Here is a 22,481-nt window from a genome sequence, read left to right as displayed (position 1 = left end):
GGAACATTTGTACGTTATTCGGGTGCTTTAACAGTGAATTCGTGCTGGTTTTGGCTCATTTCCAGGCTCTCGGAACCACAAAAGGACGGTTTGGGGAAAGTGAGAAGGAAGGAAGGAAGCGGTGTGTAGTGGAGTCTCTGCTCGCTGCTCCTGCGCCTTCAGACGCGTTAGCAACGCCACACAGAGCTCGCTGGACTTCACGACTGCATTGTTTTTTTGTTTAAAAAAAAAATCTTTATTTATTATATTGTTTTATGTTCTTTGAACTGTTTTGATTCCGCGACAAAAAAAAAAAAAAAATGGCTAGAATGCTGAGCAAGGACTTACCGGATATCGAGGTAGAAACACTCCTCCTCTCTGCTCCTGTTTACCCATTCTCACTCCTCGCCATGTTTATGTTTACCATTTCTACAGCTCGGTAATTACTTATGTAGCGTAGTCATGCCTGCAGCCCAGTCTTTCAGCATAAACAAGGGACATCTTCTTTTTTTATTATTTATTTTAATGATCTAATGCTTTCTTTCATGTCTCATATTTATCGTTAAAAAGTCAGATGTGGTGCTCGCCCCCAGCTGTGGGCTTTAATCGCAAGCTCCTTTTCATTAACAACAACAATAACAACAACAAAGTTTTTGGTAAAAGTTAGTTGCACAGCTTTGTGCAAAAATGTAACTATTCTTAGATTATTTGCAGTTCTTCTCTTTAAAGCCATGCATGCGAGAGCTGTGATGCAACAGCCTATGTTGCTTTATATATTATATATATAAAACCCAGAAACTTTTATGAGCAACCTAGAAATTCATAATAAAACGACTGTAATTATTCCTTACCTAGGCTTTTCTCAGATATCTGGCTCATCTTTTAATTACTTAGTCTTTTTTCCCCTCAAAAGTGGCTTACTCATCTTTTTTATGAAGCAGTTATATTCTAAAAAGACCAGCTATAATAAAGACAATAATAGTATTCCGAGTTATTCTAGTTGTCTAGCTTGCTTTGTTTACTATGCTCGGCTTAATTCAGTTACTGTTAAATAATGCATTCCTGCAGTCTATAACTATTTGCCATGTACACCACTTCTCAAGTCATGTGAGTCATGTGTTCCTTACGTTGTCCACCGAGACTTTTAGGAGGTGGTGAGGAAAATCCAGCCTATCACTGGAAGTCAGCACAAACCATTCTGCATGGAACACATCAATACGTGCTTTGATGAGTGTTACTGGAGCTGGACTGAAGCAGATGGTGCAATGTATATTACTGTAAAGTCTGCGTCTGCGATTGTTTCCGAGAAGTTTATGATTAACTGATGCGACCGAGGTTGAACTTCTGAGTGATATGCACATAGTTCTTTGACCGCTGTTTTTACCTTATATTGCTTTTGGGTGAACAGTCATGTTTTATGAAAAACATTTCTGGGTGAAGCAGAATTGAAGGTTTTGCAAAGCCAATATTCACCAGGCAAGGTATTGGACAGTGAGTGAATTTTCTAGCACCTTGCCCAGCATAAAATATCAGACAGTCAGAGAATCCAAGTAAAAAGAATGATTTATTATTTAGTTATTACATTATTATATCCTATTAGATATTAGTAATAGCAAATATATATATTTTTGATTGCATAATAATGACATTTGTATTTCAAGTGAACACGCGTGTATGATAAGAAAGAAAATACAGGTTATGTAGGATTATTTATAGCCATTGGAGAAAAATGAGACCTATATAATATGGATTATCTTAATAAAAAGATGAAGTGTATGCATTCTAAAGATGATCACAGCAGCTGTTGACAGAAAAATCATTAGAGCTATGAAGGTAAACCCAAAACAACCAAAGAGATTATAGACAGTCTGTAAATTGCAAGGGTGAATGTATCATATATTTACTGTTAAAGAAACCTGAAAGGAGAAATATAGAGTAATAATAACTGTGCTTCTGTGAACAGAATATCACTAGCATGGGTGACATTTGACTCTCGAGTTTGTGGAGGGTGGGGGGGGGGTATTGGCTGGGTTTAAGAAAAAAATTAAGAGTCTTTTTGTGCCTGCCTCATCAAAATATTCGCAGAAATTTTAAGCAAACGAGTTTCAGTATCAAAACAACGACATACCTTAGTGAAGGGCTACACAGCGTCCACCAGGCATGACATCAAAGCAATTAACTGTTTTATCCAAATCCACATGAATGGCCTGTTCAATGTTTAGTACTGCAATGTCCGAGAGTCTCTCCTGTCCTGTCTCATGATGCTTCTCATGTATGTTTTCAGTTGGCGCAAGCAAGAAAGTTTACCAAAGTTTACTAGACTGTGGACTAGCTTTGACTCTGAACAGTGACAATCGTCGTTCAAGCTTCACTTCTACAGTTGGCATAGCATTGAAAAGTGACAATTCTGCATTTGTTTCCTGTTCTGGAAATCCATAGTGATGACAAATATATGTCAGGTCCTCTTCGGTGTAACTGCTAATAAGTAACTGCTCTTATTTTGTTCTGTTGCCCCCATCAACGTGGAGATGTACATATAAATACATAATTTTAAACAATTTTCAAATCTGATACTCCATGACTACAACAAATGGATGGTGATATGGGAGGGGGGCACCTGCCCTCCCTTGCCCCCCTTAATGTCACCCATGATGACTAGGGTTGGTGAGAATCACCTGGATAACCGTTTTTGTACATGTGTTCATGCATGCCATGAGCTGTTCCATCACACTGTCCCCTCTGCCTCGTTCCTCCACCGAATTAGAGATTATTAGTTAGAGGTTATTTGGGGTTAGTTGCAGGCTGATAACCCACTTCTGAAAAGTCTTAATTGCAACAGGCCTACGGAGACTATCTCTGCAGCTGCAGTTAACAGTTCTAACATATTTAGCAAGAGCTGGTAGAACATACAGTGAGAGTGCGCACAAATTTGACTGGTGAGCACGATCATGTCTGCCGTATGTTACAGTGACAGGGGTGGCTAGCATTCTCAGTGAATCTAGCTTTACACCAATGAATTGTGCGATGTGCTTCGGGTTTAGTGAGCATTTTTCTGAATTCACTTTAAGGCCAATAACCTTAATGTGTGTAAGGATGGTAGATATGTCCCAGATTGCCTGGTCCTTGGTTGGGCCACATAGGAACCGATCGTCCCTATGTGACCGTGTCTTTATGCCTCTGGCCATCAGAGGTGGCAGGGCAGGCTGCAAGCATCTCAAGCATGCTCATGTTGCGAGAGAGAGGCTGAAGGGTAGGACATTAAATTGGAATGCGTGCCCATTGGAAGGCAAACCTCGAAAGAACATCTGTGCTCTGAGACATGAAAGTATGCATCATGTAGGACCACTGACATAACACAGTCCTGTAGCTGCTTATTTGATGAGCAATGGCAGAACTGAAATTTGTACCACTGTGACATTTGTAACATTGCAACGTTCTGTAGTTTACAACCTTGGAAATATTGGATTGATTTAGTTGCTGCCCTTTGTTTTCGACTCTAAAACTACCCGCCGACAAGCCATGTACTTAGTGGCATCCAGGCTCCACAGGACTCTTTAGCGGTAGTAGTGGTGGTGATGGTGATGGGGGAGTGGATCATGACCCATGAGTTAACCTTGGGGCCTGGGAGTGTGACTGTCTATTTAGATCTTGCACAAGGCAGACAGAGGGCTGTCACATGGCTAGTGCTTTGATTGTGCTGGTTTCTAGTTTCTAAAACTTGTGCTCTTCTCTCCAGTGTTTGTTTGGCCACAGGCTCAAAGAGAGGGCCTTTAGACTTTGTCCGCACGAGCATGAATCCTGCATCATGGCTCATTAGTCACTCGGAAGACAAAGCTTTATCTAGTGGAAACTAGCTAACTTGGTGGATAACCATAAGGAGTGCACATTATAGTTAGAAAAAAATATGTTAGCAGAATGAATCACAGGTCTAGTGTTTAAACAGCAAGAACTCCCTTCAGGACCAGGAAAAAAATCCACAAAGATAATCAGACAGCATTGGAAAAAATCCTGTAAATTTATTTATCTGTAGTTGTGTGTGCAACAGGATTCATTATTTGGATATCTTTTATTTACACTTCACCTCTTCCTCACTTTCAGGTGATTAGACTTTATGGAATTAAATTCTTTTAATCTGCTGATTTAATATTCACATAAACCCAATTTTTGCTTATTGAAACACCACATAGTCAGTTAAATATTACTGGGCTCATGATCAAGTTCTCTCACTTTCCCTTTCAGGGCATAGACCTATAGTTTAATGTATGAGGCTATTGTAATGCTTGCTTGAAAGGGATTTATGCCAGCAATATTTAGAACCTACACTATATGAAAATGTACTGCTGCAATTTTGAAAGGAACAAGAAAGCAAGGTGACATCACTTCTGTGAGTTCATTATTGTCCTATTATTCTAGCCACTGAATTGATTTCAGAATTCTGTGTATCTGTGATGAAGCACTTACCTGCAGAGCTTTATATACATTGACCCCGAGCCATGGTCTTCTGGTAGTGCCTCTTAATTTCGGGTTCCTAGGACAAAATTATGTTCAGTGGAGGTCATAATTTTTTTTGTGTATGTCTGCAGCATATGTCTGAAATGATCTTATTGAAATATACCTCCTCAGATAACTCTTTTTTTTATTTCCTTTTAGGATTTTTTTGTTCAGGAGGCGATATGGATTTTAGTGATGATAATATAGTATTTTTATAATTTATTTTTGAAGTAAGTAAGAAATTAAAATTTAATCAATGATTTTTGGTGAGCTATGCTTTAAATTTTTTTTAAAAATTATTTTGGGGGTGAATGAAACAGTGGATTCTACATATCACCGTGCCATAATCTGTCACTTCGGAGAGGTGGAGACGGATTCAAATGGAGTTTAAGCAGTTTATTTAATATTTTTATTTAAGTGCAGCAAAAATATCCAATACGTAAAGCAGATTCAGGGTCAAGGCAGGCAAAAAGGGTCAGGTGATCAGCAAACAGGATATCGTAGAGTAACCAGGAAACAAACAAAGTAAAAAAAAACCAATAGCAATACAGGGGAAAAAGTGCTTGGTAATGACAGAAACGTAAAGAAAACTGAGCAATTACTTCGCACGGATGCAGTGACAGAATGAGGCTTATATAGGTGCCCAGTAATGAATGTGAAATTGAAAACATGTACAGACAGTCATGTGACATGGTCAGGTGAGGTGCAATGGCTGATAGGAATAGTAGTGTCTAGTCTGTTATTTCTGGTATTTCCATGAGACACAGCTAGTGTGATTGTAACACACTTTGTCAAAGACTACATAAGATATGCAGCATCTCTGCCAGGTTTATATAATAGTATATAGTAATAGTTTATATAATCATTATATAATAATAATAAGGATCTTTACCTATCTGGGACATTTAAAGCTAATAGATAGATAAATAGATAGATAGGTAGGTAGGTAGGTAGGTAGGTAACAAGATTGCTGCTTTCTGTTCCATAACTATAACTGGAATGACTGGTTGTGTATGTAAGGCAGTAACCACAGATCTTTGGTCATGTAGATCTTAGAAGTTTTTTTTTTACTGTAAGTTATTCTGGCAGATTAAATCCAGCAAGGTTGCATATTGCTAAAGACAGGTGTGTGCTATGTCTTAGTAATATCACAACCTAAATATTATATAAAGTCAATATTAGATTGATTTCAGTTTCTTCATTAGGCACTATTGTTGGAAATGAATTAGAATAATGTAAGTATTAAACATCGTTTTTTCATTTCAAACCCCTACAATCTTCTAATCTTTAACAAGGAGCCTCAGCACCTTCTTAAAGTAACCTACAATGAAACTCTGCCCTTATAAATGCAATTATATGTGTGCCATTTAAACTATTTGCACACGGTCTTTCACCTTTACAGTTAGGTTCATTAGGAAGTGTAATGGTGTTGGTTACACTGGAGATAGTGGGAGATGTTTATCATTTGTCCACATCGCAAGGCTTTCTGCAGGTTAATATGAGTGAAGATGGTCTCGGCTTCTTGCTGGGGGGCTCTAATGCAACCTTTGTGGAGAGCAGAGGGAAGTAAGTCAAGCCTTTCATTAGCATCTTTATTCAGGGAGTAATGACAACAGTGACGTGACCTTCGGCTCCCCACTGCACTTAAGACCGGGACTAAATGACTCCTGTCTGCCATTGAAAATGGCTTTCTAAATCTCATAATAATTGCCATCTCTGGAGCAATTAAAGCCTCCATTTTTCTGCAGTCCTGTCAGATGTCTTATTTTAATATCCACCCGCACTCCTGAAAGCGCTAAATGTGGGGCCATTTTCTGTGTGTGTGCGTATGTGTGCATGTGTGTGCGGAGATTAATTAAAATCCTCCTGGATCGCCATTAGAGTTCATTAAAAAACCCACAGCAATACAGCATTTAAACAAAGAGGTATGACTCTTCTGGCAGACCTTGGTGCCACTCCAAGTCTGCTTTCACAGTAGATGTCTGGAACAGTGACAGCAGATTGCTCTGGAATAAAATTTGATGGAATATTATGGCAGTGTTTGGTCACCTAAAAGGCTTGCATGTCATTGGTACGCACCAAGTGCAGTGGATATAACAAATCTACACATCCCTGTTAAAATGGCAGGTTTTTGTGAAGTAAAAGAATGACACGAACATAAATCATGTCAGATTTTTTTCTCACCTTTTAAGTATACAAATAATGCAAAAAAAAAAAACAATCAGAAATGTTTTTATCGAAAAACAAAAACGTACACCCTAGTTACGTTACCCCTAAACGAATACTTTTTTTTTAAGCACCTTTTGATGTTATTACACGACTCAGTCTTTTTGGATAAGAGTCTATCAGCGTGGCACATCTTGACTTGCTAATTATTTTCCCACTCTTTCTTGCAAAAAAAATTCTAGATCTGTCTCCTGTGTACAGCCCGCTTCAGGTCACCCCACAGATTTTTATTTTGATTCAGGTCTGGACTCTGGCTAGGTCATAAACCATTCCTTTGTTGATTTGGATGTGTGCTTTGGGTCATTGTCATGGTGAAATGTGAAATTCCTTTTGACTCTTCAGCTTGCCAGGAGACACCTGACTGTTTTGCACTAAAATTGGCTGGTATTTGTAGCTGTTCATGATTCCCTCCACTTTGATAAAACCCCAGTTCTGGCTGAAGAAAAGCAGCCCTAAAGCATGATGCTGCCACCAACATGCTTCAATGCAGGTATGGTATTCATTTGGTGATGTGCTTTTTTGCTCCAAACATACGAATTGGATGTATCAGACCATAAGACATTTTTCCACATGGTTTGGGGTGATTTAGTTCGAGCTTGGATGTTTTTTTGTGAGAAAGGGCTTCTGTCTAGCCTCCCTACCCCTTAGCCCAGACATGTGAAGAATACGAGAGATTGTTGTCACATGCAGAGAGTAATCAACGCTTGTTAGATATTCCTGCAGCTACATTAATGTTGCCGTAGGTCTCTTGGCAACTTCCCTGGTAAGTTTTTGTCTTGTCCTTTTGTAAATTTGGAGTGACATCCTGTTCTTGGTGATGTCACTGTGGTGCTCCATTTTCTCCACTTATTGAAGATGGCCTTCACTGTGCTCCATGGAACATCTAATGAAAAATGTTTTGTACCCCTCTCCTGATCGATTCCTTTCAGCAGTGAGACCCTGTACAGGCTTTGTAAGCTCTATGTGGAGCATGGCTTCAGCAGTCAGATAAAACCAAGAAGAACAAACAGCTGGGCTTTATTTGGGGTTAATCTGAATAATTTAGTATACAGCTGTATGATAATGACTTTTGAACATGAGATTGAATGTTATTGGTTCATTCTGAACCCATCTTTTTATTTGACCTATTTTACCCGAAAATGTTTCCCTAAAACTTAATTTTTATACATTGTAATTTCACAGTGAGGGTTTAAAAAAGTTCTGACATGATTTATCTTGGTTTAATATTTTTCATCACAAAAACCTGCTATTTTAATAGGGGTGTGTAGACTTTTTATAACCATTGTATGTCTGTGCTGTTTTCTCTCACACGGAGTTCACAAACTAGATTTCTATCATCATGTTGATCTAGTTTAAGAAGTAAATTTATTAAATGTTTTCTTGTTTGGATATGTGCTTTAGAGTTAAACTGTTTTTTGGCCTGATTTTGTTGTCACAGACAAAAATCACACATTGTAAAATAATCTCAATATTTGAGATTAATGTTCTTAAAGAGTATAATGTCTCATGCTCACTGGCAGCCAATTTAGTGACACTGACTACGTTTACATGGACAGCAGTAAACTAATTAATGACCATATTCCCAATACGACAATATTGTGATGAACATGAGTTGCTTTTAGGATATTCCTTTCATGTTCCCCCGTTTTACATGTTATTAGAGCCGCAACAACTAATCGATTATGAAAATCGTTGTCAACAAATCTCATTATCGATTAGTTGGTCTGCGCGCTGCACATTTACTCATTACGTTACTTCTGTTCCGAAAACAGACTTCAGAGAGTACTCTACCGCCTAGTGCAGTTTTTTCCACTGGGGGGGTGATCAGTGGTGTAATTGAAGGGTGTCCATAGGAATGTTTTAAAAATGTTTATATATATATATAGACAAGTTCAAGTGTCGCATTGATGGATAAAATAATTAAATGTCACACCAACAATAAAATGTAAAAAATAAAATCTTTAAATGTTTTGATTAAATTTTAATGTTAATATTATTAATCTTAAATATTAATAAAATAAAGTAACATATATAGAAATGACTGCTTAATATATAGTCTATAATTGTTGTGGAGTGAGGGGGTCCTTGTGGATTGTTCGAAATATGCTAGGGGTCCAAATCTCACAAAAGGTTGAGAACCACTGGTCTAGTGTATGAATTTTAGAAAGGTAATATCATCTCAAATGGAACACATTAGTTTTTTACTAACCCGAAAGCAATTAATCGATTAATCGAAAAAAAATAACCGGCTAACTAATTGATTATGAAAATAATCGTTAGTTGCAGCCCTACATGTTATGGAACATAGATAGATTAACGACACACGTCATTATGTCCCCATGTCAAGCCGTCCGACGTTCCCTCCAGAATTCCACGTGTCAACATACGGTTAGTCTTTGTTATGGTACAGTATACAGTTTTGGGTGTTTAATTTTTCATTTTACGAAAACTTCAAGTGCAGTTAATTATTTGTCATGCTATACGTGCAAATAGAAGACTGCTTGAACCCATGGTCTGCGTCCTAAACTGCGTACTTACCTACTATATAGTAGCTGAAATACACGTATCTTGCCTACTATATAGTAGGTAAGTAAGCGGTTTGGGACGCAGCCGTGCTCTCTTGTTCGCCGTTAAACAGTTGAACACTGAGGTGTGTGTACATGTCCTGTCGCAAAATGCAGTGAAAACTCACCGATTTGTGTTTACTTCGAGCATGACTTTAGTCGGATTAAGGTAATCAATAATCACTGTTTACATGGTAGTTTCCTAATCAGAGAATCGTCTTAATCGGGTTAATATCGGATTATTGTTGTCCATGTAAACGTACTGATTGTGAACATACAGAGTTCTGGCAGTGTCAGAATACTTTTTTATTAAAACTTCTGTGACAACGTACCTCTGAAAACCACTAATAGGAGGACGGAGTAGGATGACACGAAACTCACACGAGACCTGTAAATACGGTAGTGGCAAAGGTGAAACAACCAATTAATTAATCGATATAAAATGTTCACATTAATTAATATATAATTACCAGCCTACATGCCTAGCTTTTCGTAGAGTGAGTTGCAAAGCTACCACACATACTACAAAGTAAGTAAGTCAATTGTATTTAAAAAGCACATTTTAAAACATCTATTGAACAAAATGCTGTACAAAGTGCTACATTCTTGTATTTCTACCGATTACTGCTCTACCCTGCTTTAGACAATAACATATGCAGACATACATATACTGTGTTAAACCATGCTAAAGGACAGAAAACAATGCTTATTAGCTCACTTTGAGGAATCTCCGTTCCATGTTGTTCTCTTTTACCCAGCCAGGAATGGCTCCAAACCCCTCTTCCTTGCTTTTTTTGAAACATGTTTTCTCTCGTCATAACCAAGGGATTGTTTTTATTAACGAGGCCCTGTTTTCTGCACGAGCCCAGATCGCACTGAATGATGTTGTAAGTAGAACACAGTCTTTTTCTTTAATCGCAGGTCTACCATTAGACGATCTTTTATCATATAATCTGACATGGAGATAACATTATCCTGCAGATCGTTATAGAGCCCAGCCAAGATTTTATTGCGATCATCTCGTACAGTGTGACAAGTAATATTCTTAAAAGACTGCTGTAATTGCGTAATGTAAAACCAGCTTTAGGAATATGATTACACTAAATTGAGAATACAATTCACCAAGGCTGGTCATGATCTAAAGTGTGTAATTAACACACGCCTTGAAGGTTTTCAACTGATGTTCGGTAAGTCTATTTGACATGGAACTGTATCTGGTGCTAGACTGTCATAATGCCTGTATGGACCTCACTCTGCTATTGGTGTACAGGACAGCATGTTGCATGGTACCGAAAGGTGGTAGAAGAGTAATTGCATCCCTGGCAGAGTTGAGTCAGATTGCACTTTTAATCATTCAGAGCTGCTGAGATGAGCCTGTGGTCGGTCACAGAGTCGTGTTTGCTGATAAACGGAAGCATGTGAGGAGACAGGGTCATGGAGAAGGTGCAGACTCACTGGCTACTAGTCCACTGCACAGTATATTGCCTACTCATCATACAATCTTGCAGGAGCTAGCATACACTCAACTGATCAAACGACCCCTTTGTTTTCTGCAATCTTTATTGGCAAATTCAGTCAATGGATTTCATAGCCTAGGGAGTTTCACTTCAGCCTGCTTGGTTACACACCCATGGCATGTCTTGCAAATTGAGCCTGTTTCTGTTACACATTCTCTCTCTCTCTCTCTCTCTCTCTCTTTCTTTCTCTCTCTCTCTCTCTCTCTCTCTCTCTCTCTGTGCTCCATGGAGAGCAAATAACGCCTTGGTCATCAAGCCATGATTTCTTTACAGTTCATTTACCTTCTGCTTCTGTGCTAATTGTTTTTCAAGGCTCAACATGGCCAGGGACCATTTCAAAGGCCAAATAATGAGGCTTCGGCACATTGGCCAAGACCAAATCAAACTGGCTGTACAGAGTGCCTGGTTTGTCTCAGCGCTCATCTGTGAGTGGCTGCTGGCAGAGGGGAGGGGCCACAGCCTTATGGGCTGGAATTCTAGCCTCACAATACTGTCCAGTATGCTCACAGATACCAGGAAATACATTGCAGCTGATGCATATGATGCAAGTGGCTTTCCTAGACTCCCTCTGCATGACTCTAAATAGGAACGGCAGATGGTTAGAGGTTTTTGTTATCCCTTTCATGTTAACTCCTCATTATGACACCACTAGAGACAACACTGACAATTTTGCCATAACAAATTGATTTTCACACATGATGTGGATATGTCAGGGTTGTATGTCAGGGTACAAACATTCCTTCTAATTAATATTCATCCACCTTATATTGTGCCATATGTTATTTATATGGCATAAGTTATGTTAGATTTGAACTGAACTAAGTAATAGGGAAAAGGACTGATGTTTTTCATTTATGCTTTAGAAGTGCATTGTGACACTCGAGTCTTTTTATTGATGGAGAGTGCAAGGTCAGGCTTAGGTTACTGATTAATAGGACTGTTTTTTTACCGTTAAGGCGAAAACAGAAGGTTTAGAATGTATGCTCAGTCACGTCTTCAGTTTTATGTGTGATCATTAAGCGGTCTTGTAGTTCAGTATATATAGTGGATATAAAAATAGGCATTGTATGGGAGAAAAATGTTGGTCGTAGGAGATTTTAAAGAAACCACACTACCTTTTACTTTCTGTGTAGATCAGAAACATTCTTCACTGTGTGATAACGACAGTTCTCAAGATGTTTGTAGATTTCCCTGAGTTTGAAAACTCAACTATTTTAATTAAAGCAATCACATATTATGCTTCTCCCGTGATACTGTGACTCATATGTGTGTTAACATGACCATTCAGGAGAACTACAAGTACTTAATTAGCACTCAATTAGATCTGTTTAGCTTCATGGAAATGGTGATCAATTTTGCACTACTACCCGTATGGTACTGATATGATGATTAATTGTATATCTAGTATTGACCTTTGAATAAATACTGTGTAAAGACACATAAGATTATATCAATATCAATATGTTGAACGTAGCTGAATTTCTTAAATATTTCTTATTATGAGTTTACACTAAAACAAATACAAGATTATTAAGACTAGAATAAAGGAAATTGGAAATATTGGAAGATAGTTTTGCTTAATAATGTTTGAAAGAATCAAGAATGAATGTGTGAAAGATCTGTTTCAAGACATTTAAATGAGTAAAAATGTCTAGAAATAGTATTAATGATTAAATATTTATTAAAGTCTGTATTAGTGACCTGTGTTTATTTCAGGTTTTGTAGACGTGTTTTCTGAAATAATAATTGACTACTGCCCAACCTCAATTCTTTAGTTTGGGCATGGGCATTGGGCGTGTAAAGACTACTTCTGTACACCCAAGTGAGTAACTCAAGACATGTACTGTAATCTACTCTGGACCGTAAGTGCAAATACATGAATAAAACAAAAACATAAGCACAAAGTCAGAAACACGCTAGTCCTTATGGAACATCACATGCTCACTGATTGGACACAGTGTAAGGAAAAGGAATTGCACTTTTTCAGACTGTTATCTAATTTGCCTAGCAAAAATGATTTAAAGCAAAGTTACTTACGTTATTGGTGAGGAGTAACTTCTTGTCCTGGATGACCTGGTGAGTTTTCGGCATCTGTATACTCATATTAGTGCCGTTCAAAGTTGGCAGGATATCTCAAATAACATCATACACATGCCCTTAATAAAAATACGCATGAATAAAAGCATCAGTAGATTCCTTTAGGCTCACATTCTCCAGTTCTGCAGTCTCTCACGGACTAATGCACGCTGTAGCCAATCAGCAACGAGCATGTTATTTTCAATAAGGATTCATTAATAATTTTGTTATAATATAATTTTGAAGTGATGCTAATTTTGCTGGTTTGGTTTTGCTGTTGTTCTGTTGGTTTGTTGATATGTTTTCACTTTGCTTTTTTGACCACCATCGTAATCCTTACAAATTCATGTCCTCGCGGTGGCTTCATTAAATTACATGATAAAATAAAGAACTGAATGAAGAACAGAGCACTACTTTCCCAAAAACATGCATTTAAAAATAAAAGAAAATCTATTTAGTTAAAAGAATAGTCTTATAATGTGGTGAGAATTCGCCTAGCAGTGTATTAAAGAAAACAAACACTTACACAGATAGACTGTAATATTGTTAGGCATGGGGTAATTTCATCCAAAGCTTTGACAATATAGTATGTGGTGCTGTGTTGTGATATAAGGTCAGATTAAATTTTGTCATGCGCCTAATAGTTACCTGTGCGTCTTGTATCGTGAGTTTGAGTTTCTAATCATAAAGCGACCGACTGATATTCAGGGCCTATATTTAATACTGCTGACCTGCGGGCCAACGCTTTATTTCACTAACAGGCGATCAATATGTGGAAATTCCTCTATTGATCGCTGCAGAAGATGGAGCGCACGGATTGCCAGCGCATGTTTAACTATTCCTCACCTCTGAGCCGTAAATAATTTCCTTTTTAAGCAGCGGATTAATGCAGGAAGGAGTTAAGTTTTAGGTACGCACTTCTTTCGCATGCTAAGTTCAGGGATGCCTTGTGCATACAGAGTTGTGGAGGGTCTGTCTGGTTGAGAGGATGAGGAAGGTCAGGGTAATTTATTGCACGATATGGTGCTGCTATTGATTAGACAGAGAAAGGGCAAGCCCAACTGCTTTGCTAATAGCCATATGAATGTTTCAGGTACATGTTCCCATCTCAAATACTAGCCAAAAAATAGCCAAGATGCTACATTCAGCATCAGCACCACACCTAGCCGATATTAGCATAGTGCTGGGCGATATGACAAAAATATCATATCATGATACTTGAGGACATTTCCACGATACACGATGTGCATCACAATATATAATTTATCTAACAAACTGTCTGCAAAGCTGTAGTCAATTAAAAAAAAAATAAGTTAAACTGAATTTGATGATGCTTTTCTTTAATGCCTGCAAAGACAAAGATGATTAAGTAAAAAAAAAATTACATCAAATCAGCGGCATCCATTCAGCATCATTTAATTTGTAATTATTAAAAACGTAAAAAATACATCACCATACCAACGATATCTCAGAAAAGTGTATCGCTTCATTTATCACGATATCGATATTATATCGATATATTGCTCAGCCCTTATTAGCATGTTGTAGAGTTATCCGCATGTGGGTTAATTAGTTTGTTATGTACGTAACAGCTTTATGTACATAGTTTCCATTGTGTGTGAGTGCAAACTCAAACGATAAGGACTATTTCTAACGATGCAGCTTGGTGCTGCATGCATCTGGACTCTGTACTTGCTTCTTCCTCCCATCAATTACCAGTTGCAGCTAAATTTGATTTGCCATTTCCTTCTGTCCATCATACACTTCCTCCCAATATGATTTCCTCATTGGGGCTGGGGTTTGCATGCCTTGGCTAGGGCCTAGGCGCTTATTGATCTCCCATCTGCTCAGGACTGGGTGATCACTGAAGAGTGATAGAGCAAGATGCCGCCACCCCCCGTGGAACCATCCAGCACACACAGATGGTCCCCGTGCAAAGCACCCTCATCCCCAGCGCTGCTGCAGCCTAGTCCGACCAGAAAGGTCACACAAACAACTGGGAGATCGGGCTGTTTTGTGTTTTAAATAATGTTTGATCACACACACGCAATGTTCTCCGCTAGGAATCTTCGAAGAATCCTCAATAACTGGGGGGTGAAAAAAAATCCATGCTTGTTTTAGATAGTGTGCGTTTCTGACATTTATTAACTGCCATGCAGCAGAGAGAGCACCTGGGGAAAGGAAAGTCTGCATGTTTGTGTAAGAGAAAGGCCAACACAGAGAGCAGTGAGAGCAACGAGTGCGCGCTGTACGACTGTATACTACAAGTGTTGTTTTCTGTTCAGGTGCACAGCCAGTGAAATAGCACTAACACCCTGCAGTACATGCAGTATTGATTTGTGTGATGTCTTGTGTGACATATTGATCTCATCGCTGACCATGCATAATGTTTGACAGCACAACATGCTCATTAAATAAGCAGTATACCTTCATATTCTTATTAGAATAAGAACATTTTAAGGACATTATCATATTCATCACGTCCTCAGGATCTCCGCACACGTAGGTTTGCCAGTAACCTAACTGTATTATCTAGCACTTTTAGGACTGCATTATTATTATTATTATTATTATTATTATTATTATTATTATTATTATTATGAAGCAGTAGTGTGACATTAGGGTGTGTTATTCTTCTGTTGATTTAAACCATGCTGTAGCAGAGACAGATTAGGCTCTCTCAAACATTATTAGTGCTTCCTTTAACCTGGTTGTAACATGAATCTGTTTCTCTTGTACATTTTCCACTTGAGGAGAGTGGGTCAATATCGGGCTGAATGCAAGGCTCTCGTGGAGCCAGAAAAACAAAGGCGATTCTACAAAGCGTATTCATTTAAATCCTCTGCTATACACAGGATTTACGGAAAACATTTAGAGAAACACATGCTTAATATCTTGTAGCAGCCAAGTCAGAATCTGTTGGCTTTTTTGTTTGCGTTGTGAACAGCATATTTAAGTGGAGTTTTTTTTTTGCACTATTCTGTGCTAACTGCTAAACGCAAATAGTAAGTCAGGTAATAATTAGTCATAAAGGTCTCATAAAGGATAGATTACTTAAAGACATTTTGTGTTAAAGGATTCTTGTGCAGTACTGACTAGAACACATAACTGTCAGAGTGCTTTTGGCCTAAAAGTCATTGCAGTACTTCCTGATTAGTGTGACTGCACAGTGCATAGTACTGGGATTTTCTTCAATTAAAATTTGTATCGTGATTAAACATGGAATTATTATTCTACAGTATTTCAGGGTTTTCCCTAGGTTTTCAGAGGGCTTAGGTGCTGTCTGGGTTTTAGAGGGATGGTGGATGGTGGTTGGGGCCTCCAGGGCCTCCAGGGCCTCCAGGGGATTCAAAGGAAATTTGAAGTTCGAAGGAACTTTTAAGTTATTTTAAGTTTTTAATTTTGTTATCAACGCTTATCCTTAACATATTTGTGAAAGAAAGCTGGTGACACTTCTTATACATCTAGTCAAAAGTCTATTCATTTCTCCAAATAACATGTTTGAGATTTAATGCAAATAAATTTGGCTTAACGTACTCTGCAAAAAAACAGTTAGGTGCTACACCTAAGCCTTTCTGTGGTAAGGAAAACCCTGTATTTATAAGGGAAATACAATATGAATTAATAGACAAAATGAAGCATGATGGGACGGCGGGTAGTGTTGATGTCTCAAAGCTCCAGGTTTCCCGGTCTTCCTGAGTTTTGCATGTTCTCTCCTCTCTGTGTCCGTGTGGGTTTCCTCTGGGTTCTCAAAAACAATCGAGTAGGTGAATTGGCTTCGCTAAATATAGATGCGAATGAGTGTGTTAATGTGTGTGTCCATGGTGCCCTGTGATGGACTAGTGTCCCATCCAGGGTGTATTCCCAGCATCATGAACATGCCCATATCTCAGGATAGGCTCTGGATCCACCATGACCAGGCCAGGATTAAGCAGCTCCTGAAGATGATTAAATTAATCAATCAATGTATACAGAAAGGGGGAAAAAGATTAAACACACATGCACAATAGATCAGGATTTTGGGTAAAAGTTGCAAAGGGAAAAATAAATTTTACTCCAAACACAAAAATGCATCACTACTACAAACACCAGTTGTTCAGGGTAAGCTTGTTAGCACCATTAATTCTAGCTGTTCAAGATTCCATATATAAGACATCCCAGAAAAAAAGCATCCACTGTCTAGTTGAAAGAGAATGGGGTGGTGTGTAACACAACATAACATTTTCTTTTCTTCTCAGAATCTGTATGTAAATAGTTAAAGCCCATAAGCTAGTGATCAGGATTATGAGGTGTGTCATGTATACTAGACCTCACAGCTATCCAGTAAAAAAAAAAGTCTACATTTGGCCAATCTCACCTCCAAACCTTGTCTAGTGAGAGTGTAACAGAAGATGCCTTCAGCGACAACTGCCAGAGTACAGACAACATACCCTTGGTCTTTCTCTGCACAACAAATAATTCGCTAATTAGTGAGTGAGCAAGGGCTGTTACCATGAGACTCCATATGCCTTAATGAGTGACCAGAGCTGCAAATACAAAATATAGTGAATTATCATAATAATTGAAGATCTTTGCAAGTTGTATAACCATTTATCATGATGTTTAGCTTATATAAAGGTTTGTTACTAAGCTGGAACAGAGACAGTACATGAGCAAAACAGAGCCATGTAAAATAAACACACACACACAAACAAACAACCCTAAACAACAACAACAACAAAAAAATCACACAAACCATGGAGTTTTTATAATGTGTCCCCCCACCACCACTATGTAAGTCTGGTCCTGGTCAGCACAGTCATAGTATAACTAGTTAACAACACTGGTGATTTAAAGCTTTATGTTTGAACCATGATAAAAGCAGATGTATGAGCTATTTTATATAGTATTTGCTATTTTTCTGCATTCCTTCATGTAGTCTCCTGCAGCTGTGGACTGATTATAGTCAGTGGAACCCAAGAGTGTCTTATTCCACTGAGCAACCATGCCATTACCTCCTCTACTCCTCCAGTCTACCTAAAGGATCTGCCCAAAGAATATATTGGCTTATCCACACTGCATTATATGAAAATGGATAGCTAATGTAGTCCATAACACGCAGTAAAACCTGTATTTTTATTGTTTCAATATGTAGTTCACGTGGCGCTTTAACTACATTTTATTAGGTGTGAAATTAAAGAATTAATAGGATGATGTCTGCCATTGCATAAAGCGGGACATTTCATTTAGCATGAGATGTAGGTGGCCGGTGCTCTGCAGGAGGCAGGCAGGTTAGAGAACATCTACCTGCCCTTTTCAACGCCACATACCTCCATTCGAAATGGGCTTTCATCCAGCCTACTGTGAAAATATGAAAAGACAAAGCTTTATGTGTTGTCACATTGCCTGCGGGACACTAATTGAGGTGGGTTGCTGGTGGCCGGCTTGGGCAGGGGGTAAAATCGAAAGAAAAGATGGAAAACAGAATCTAAAAGATAATGTATAGCTTTGCTGGGTGCTCATGGGGAACAGTGTATTTATTTTGATACAGTGAACATCAGTGGGAATATGCAGGATAAAACCCCGAATAAGAGGAGCACTATGTCAGAATTGCAGAACTGCACAAAATATAAATTGCCTTGCCTCTCATTCCTAATGTATACAAACATACCTAAATTGTAGTATAGAAAATCCACTGCATCTGTAAGCTGTATGGACGTGTTCCATATATGTACTGGCACTTATAAAAACATATACAGATGTTCTTAGTGGACATGTGTTCTGCTGTATAAAGCATCTCTCTGTCTGTTTTGTGTTCTCAGCTGCGCTCGTGTGATTGCTTCTCTTTGTACAGCAATTTGTGTTTGTGTAGACTGTGCAGTTAATACAGTACAGTGGCAAGTGTCATGATTATAGATTCGTGTCTATGAGCAATTGGTCTGGACTGCAAGTGGGGGACACAGTTGATTGTAATGAAGGGTTACGTGTCTTGGCTGTTTGCTGTCAAGACGATGGAATGTGCCCGATGATAACATGGTGTCTCATTGGGCGTGGGCCCGAGACAGGTCTGGTAGGTAGGGGGTCGCCAGAGGTACACTCCAAACCAAGTAGAGTGGCTCATTAGAACCTGAGGGCTGAGAGAGGGATTTATAATAAGCACTCAGTCTAAACTAAATATTTTCCTCCTGCTAAATAATTCATTGCTCTTATCATTTCATGTAGTGTCGAGTATTCGTAACACCACTAGAGCTTAGTATTACGTCTTAGGTTGTTGTTTTTTTTTTTTGTAAGTAAAAATAACTATTAAACTATTTAAGTATGAAAACTAGTATGTAATCATTAAAATAATACACTCACTGAAACTGGCCAGAGCAAAATTTGGAAAAATGATCAGGTGATGACCTTTAACTGTCCAGGATTGTTAAGCCTGTGTCCACTGTAGCCGCAAATGAATGTTCTTGGCTGACAGGAGTGGAACCTGATGTGGTCTTCTGCTGTTGTAGGACATCCCCCTCAAGGTTTGATGCATTCTGAGATGCTTTTCTGCTCACCACAGTTATAAAGAGTAATTATTAGAGTTACCATATCCTTCCTTAGACTTATACGTAGACTTTCTTTATTAATCCCCAAGGGGAAATGAAGATATTATTGCAGCAAAAAGAGATCCTTTGATCTCTCTAATCAACAAGGCATTTCCGGTTGCAGAATTGCCTCTTACTGAATGTTTTTTTTTCATTTTGTTTTTGTTTTATGCATTGTGCTGCTGATTGCATAATTACAGGAACGTGAAGGTGTACAGGTGATCTAATAAAGTGGATGGTGAGTGTAGCCCTGTGTCCTAACTGGCACACAATCTGTACTAAATAGTATCTTTGATTAGAAATGTGTGTGCCCCAAATCGTAGTATGTTGAAACGAGCATCCCAAAAGGTACCCGGATGGTCTACTATCTACTTCCGGTAGATTTTCCAAGTGTGGATCTGTGGACACTTTTTCAGCGAATATTTCCCGTAAATCCTTGCACGAGGGAGGAGGAGTTTTGTAATGGTTTGCTTCGCAGAATTCAAGGACACGTTTTTCGAGAGGTTTAAATTAAATGTGGAAAAATAAATCAAGGGTATGGTCAATTCAATTATACAGTATCAATTATTTATGGAATAAAGAATGAAGATAAGCTTAAATGCAACGAGTAGTTTTTTTACTGTGACAGAGTGCGTAACAACAACATTCTTTTCCGTTACATGATGCGTTAGTACTGTATGTCCCAGTACTTACATACTCTTTTAATACACACTTAAAAGTATGTACGTTTTCTTCATAAAAAAGAGTACATAGTATAAGTATGCCAATTGGGACACAGGATATATTTGAATAGGATATGGAAATTGCTTAGTATAGTCTCCCAGTGATGAGAGAAAGGACCGTGATTAATGAAACTGGAGCATCTCCAGGCCATACTTCTTATCATATTTTGAAAGATGTGAAGGTCATTGTGATGGTCAGTTCTTTCACTTCTGCCCAGAGTGAAATGAGTTTGACAGTGAAAACATTTGGGTTTGGCTGTACAGCACTGTGAGCAAGTCCTTGAACTGTGTGACTCCTATATGTTTACAGCTCTGAGTATAGAATTTAGATTTAAATTGCTTTAAAATGATTTAGTTGCACGTTAAAGCCACTATTCATGTTATTCACTTTTGCATAAATGCCAAAGAGGTAAAACAGTTGCCATGTTGCAAACCTTCCCTAACAGCCTCGCTCGTCTCTTTGTGTGTACAGAATATCCTTGCCCTCAATCCGAGGGTGAAGAGCCATGCCGTGCTCCACTCCACTGCAGCCAAGAAAGCTGAGAAAAAGCACTGGAAGAGGAACACAGAGAAAGGCTGTGATGTAAGTGTCTCACCTTTTACCTTTAACCGTTGACTCCTAGCTGAAAACACTGATGTTGAATCTACTGCACAAACATTTACTGATGTGCAGACTTTGGACTGTTCCCATATTTAGACAGACAGTGGGTGTTCTAGGAACCGGACCTTGTCTGGTGAGGTTATGTGATGAGACCGGTCTCCTAGACAAGACCTCAGCTGTGTACTACATCACTGCTTCAATCACCTTAGAATTTACACACACACACACACACCTGAAAAATTAGCATTTTGAAAACTTATACACAGAACCATAGATGGACGATTTAAAACAAATGTCCTTGTTAATACCAGTGCTTCAGTAAGAGGAACAATAAGAACACAGCACACACACACACACACACACACACACACACACACACACACACACACACACACACAGTCTGTCAAACAAAATTATCTTAGAATTCCAGGCACATGCTGTCAAAGTCTCAGGAATATCTCTCAAGTCCAGTGTTTGGTTTTTTGGCAGGTGGCCATGGTGCTCGTCTGTCTTTTAAAGCAACTGAGACTTAAGCTTTTTTTTTTTTTTTTCAAATGTAGCCACAAAACAAGATGGAGTTATTTTGTTAGAGAGATTATCCTCCCACACCCTGTACTGCTACTAAGTAAAACCTCTTCATTTATCATTCTAATCAGATGGGAATCAATCACAAATCTGATCTCATTCATTATGCAAGCTATTCTATATGTCGAATTTATAAATCATGCCAGTGAGTTTACAGTGTTGTGTGTTTAGTGACAGTACACGTACTCTGAGGCTGACCTCCTGCTCTTTTATAATATACTGTTTTATGTAAGGAATAAAACGCAACAGGCGTCTTGTTATGGGAAAATAATCAACGACATGGTGGTGTGATGCGGCTGCTGTGAAGTGGAGTTGATTATTTTCCCATAACAGCATGGCCCATAGCAGTTTGCCAACGATTACCAGTTTGTATTCATTAAAAATGGTATGTAAAAATTAGATAGGCACTGATGTATCGGCCAATAAAGGCTAATTTTCATGCTGTCGGACATCGGCCGATAGTTTACAAACATCTGATGGTCAGGTCTGATTATATCCTGTCAATCAAAAGAGGGCGGGAAAATGCATCGATTTCGTGCTGTGTGTAAAGATGTCTCTTGTGTGGAATGACGACAAAACTGCAGTTTGTAATGCCTGTAATCTCTGCACTGCTAAAATTTTACACCGGAAGTGAGCAGCAGTGAAGTGGGAGTTTCAGCGTCGAGTCAAAAACTTTTTTTGCCACGCTGCTCGAACTGAATTAAAGCACCAGTACACCGTTTAAAGATTTAAATGAAGATGAGTTGACAAAAAAGTATATACTATATATATATTGCACAGAAAAATATATTTGTAGAATAGTATATTTCATATCCAGTTAATGTTAATATATAAAAAAAACTTTATATTATATATTACCAGTTGTAATGAAGTAGAAATGCTTTTGTTTGTGGTGAGTGAGTGTGAGACTAACAGGAGGATTAGAATTCAGTCAGTGTTAATATGAATTAATAATATTCAATAAGTTAAGAAATCTTACTTTAATCTGCAGAATTTAGTTTGTGTGTTAATGTTAGTCTGAGTGTGTTTTCTGTTGATGAGACCAGTTACTGTGAAACAACTTGTTGAAATGGAGAGAATAAAGTTTTTATTTGTGTTTCCTTCAGAATTGTGGTATTAATTATTATTCATTTAGAAGAAGGCATAAAAGGCAGAACTAT

The 22,481-nt window shown here is 38.3% G+C and overlaps 1 protein-coding gene across 1 annotated transcript in view; it reads left to right on the top strand.

Moving 5' to 3' along the window:
• dpyda.1 (dihydropyrimidine dehydrogenase a, tandem duplicate 1) overlaps nt 1–22,481 on the top strand; it is a 152,168-nt gene continuing 129,687 nt past the window's right edge. The window contains exons 1-2 of the mRNA XM_053630367.1: nt 1–338; nt 20,608–20,718. Coding sequence (XP_053486342.1) covers nt 300–338; nt 20,608–20,718 — 150 coding nt within the window. The 5' untranslated portion in view covers nt 1–299. The remainder of the gene's footprint in view (nt 339–20,607; nt 20,719–22,481) is intronic.

The sequence above is a fragment of the Ictalurus furcatus genome, chromosome 1 (genome assembly GCF_023375685.1).
Source record: "Ictalurus furcatus strain D&B chromosome 1, Billie_1.0, whole genome shotgun sequence".
In the NCBI taxonomy this organism is placed as follows: Eukaryota; Metazoa; Chordata; class Actinopteri; order Siluriformes; family Ictaluridae; genus Ictalurus; species Ictalurus furcatus.
The sequence above is the reverse complement of the archived record's forward strand: the minus strand, read 5'-3'. Positions and strand labels throughout refer to the sequence as shown.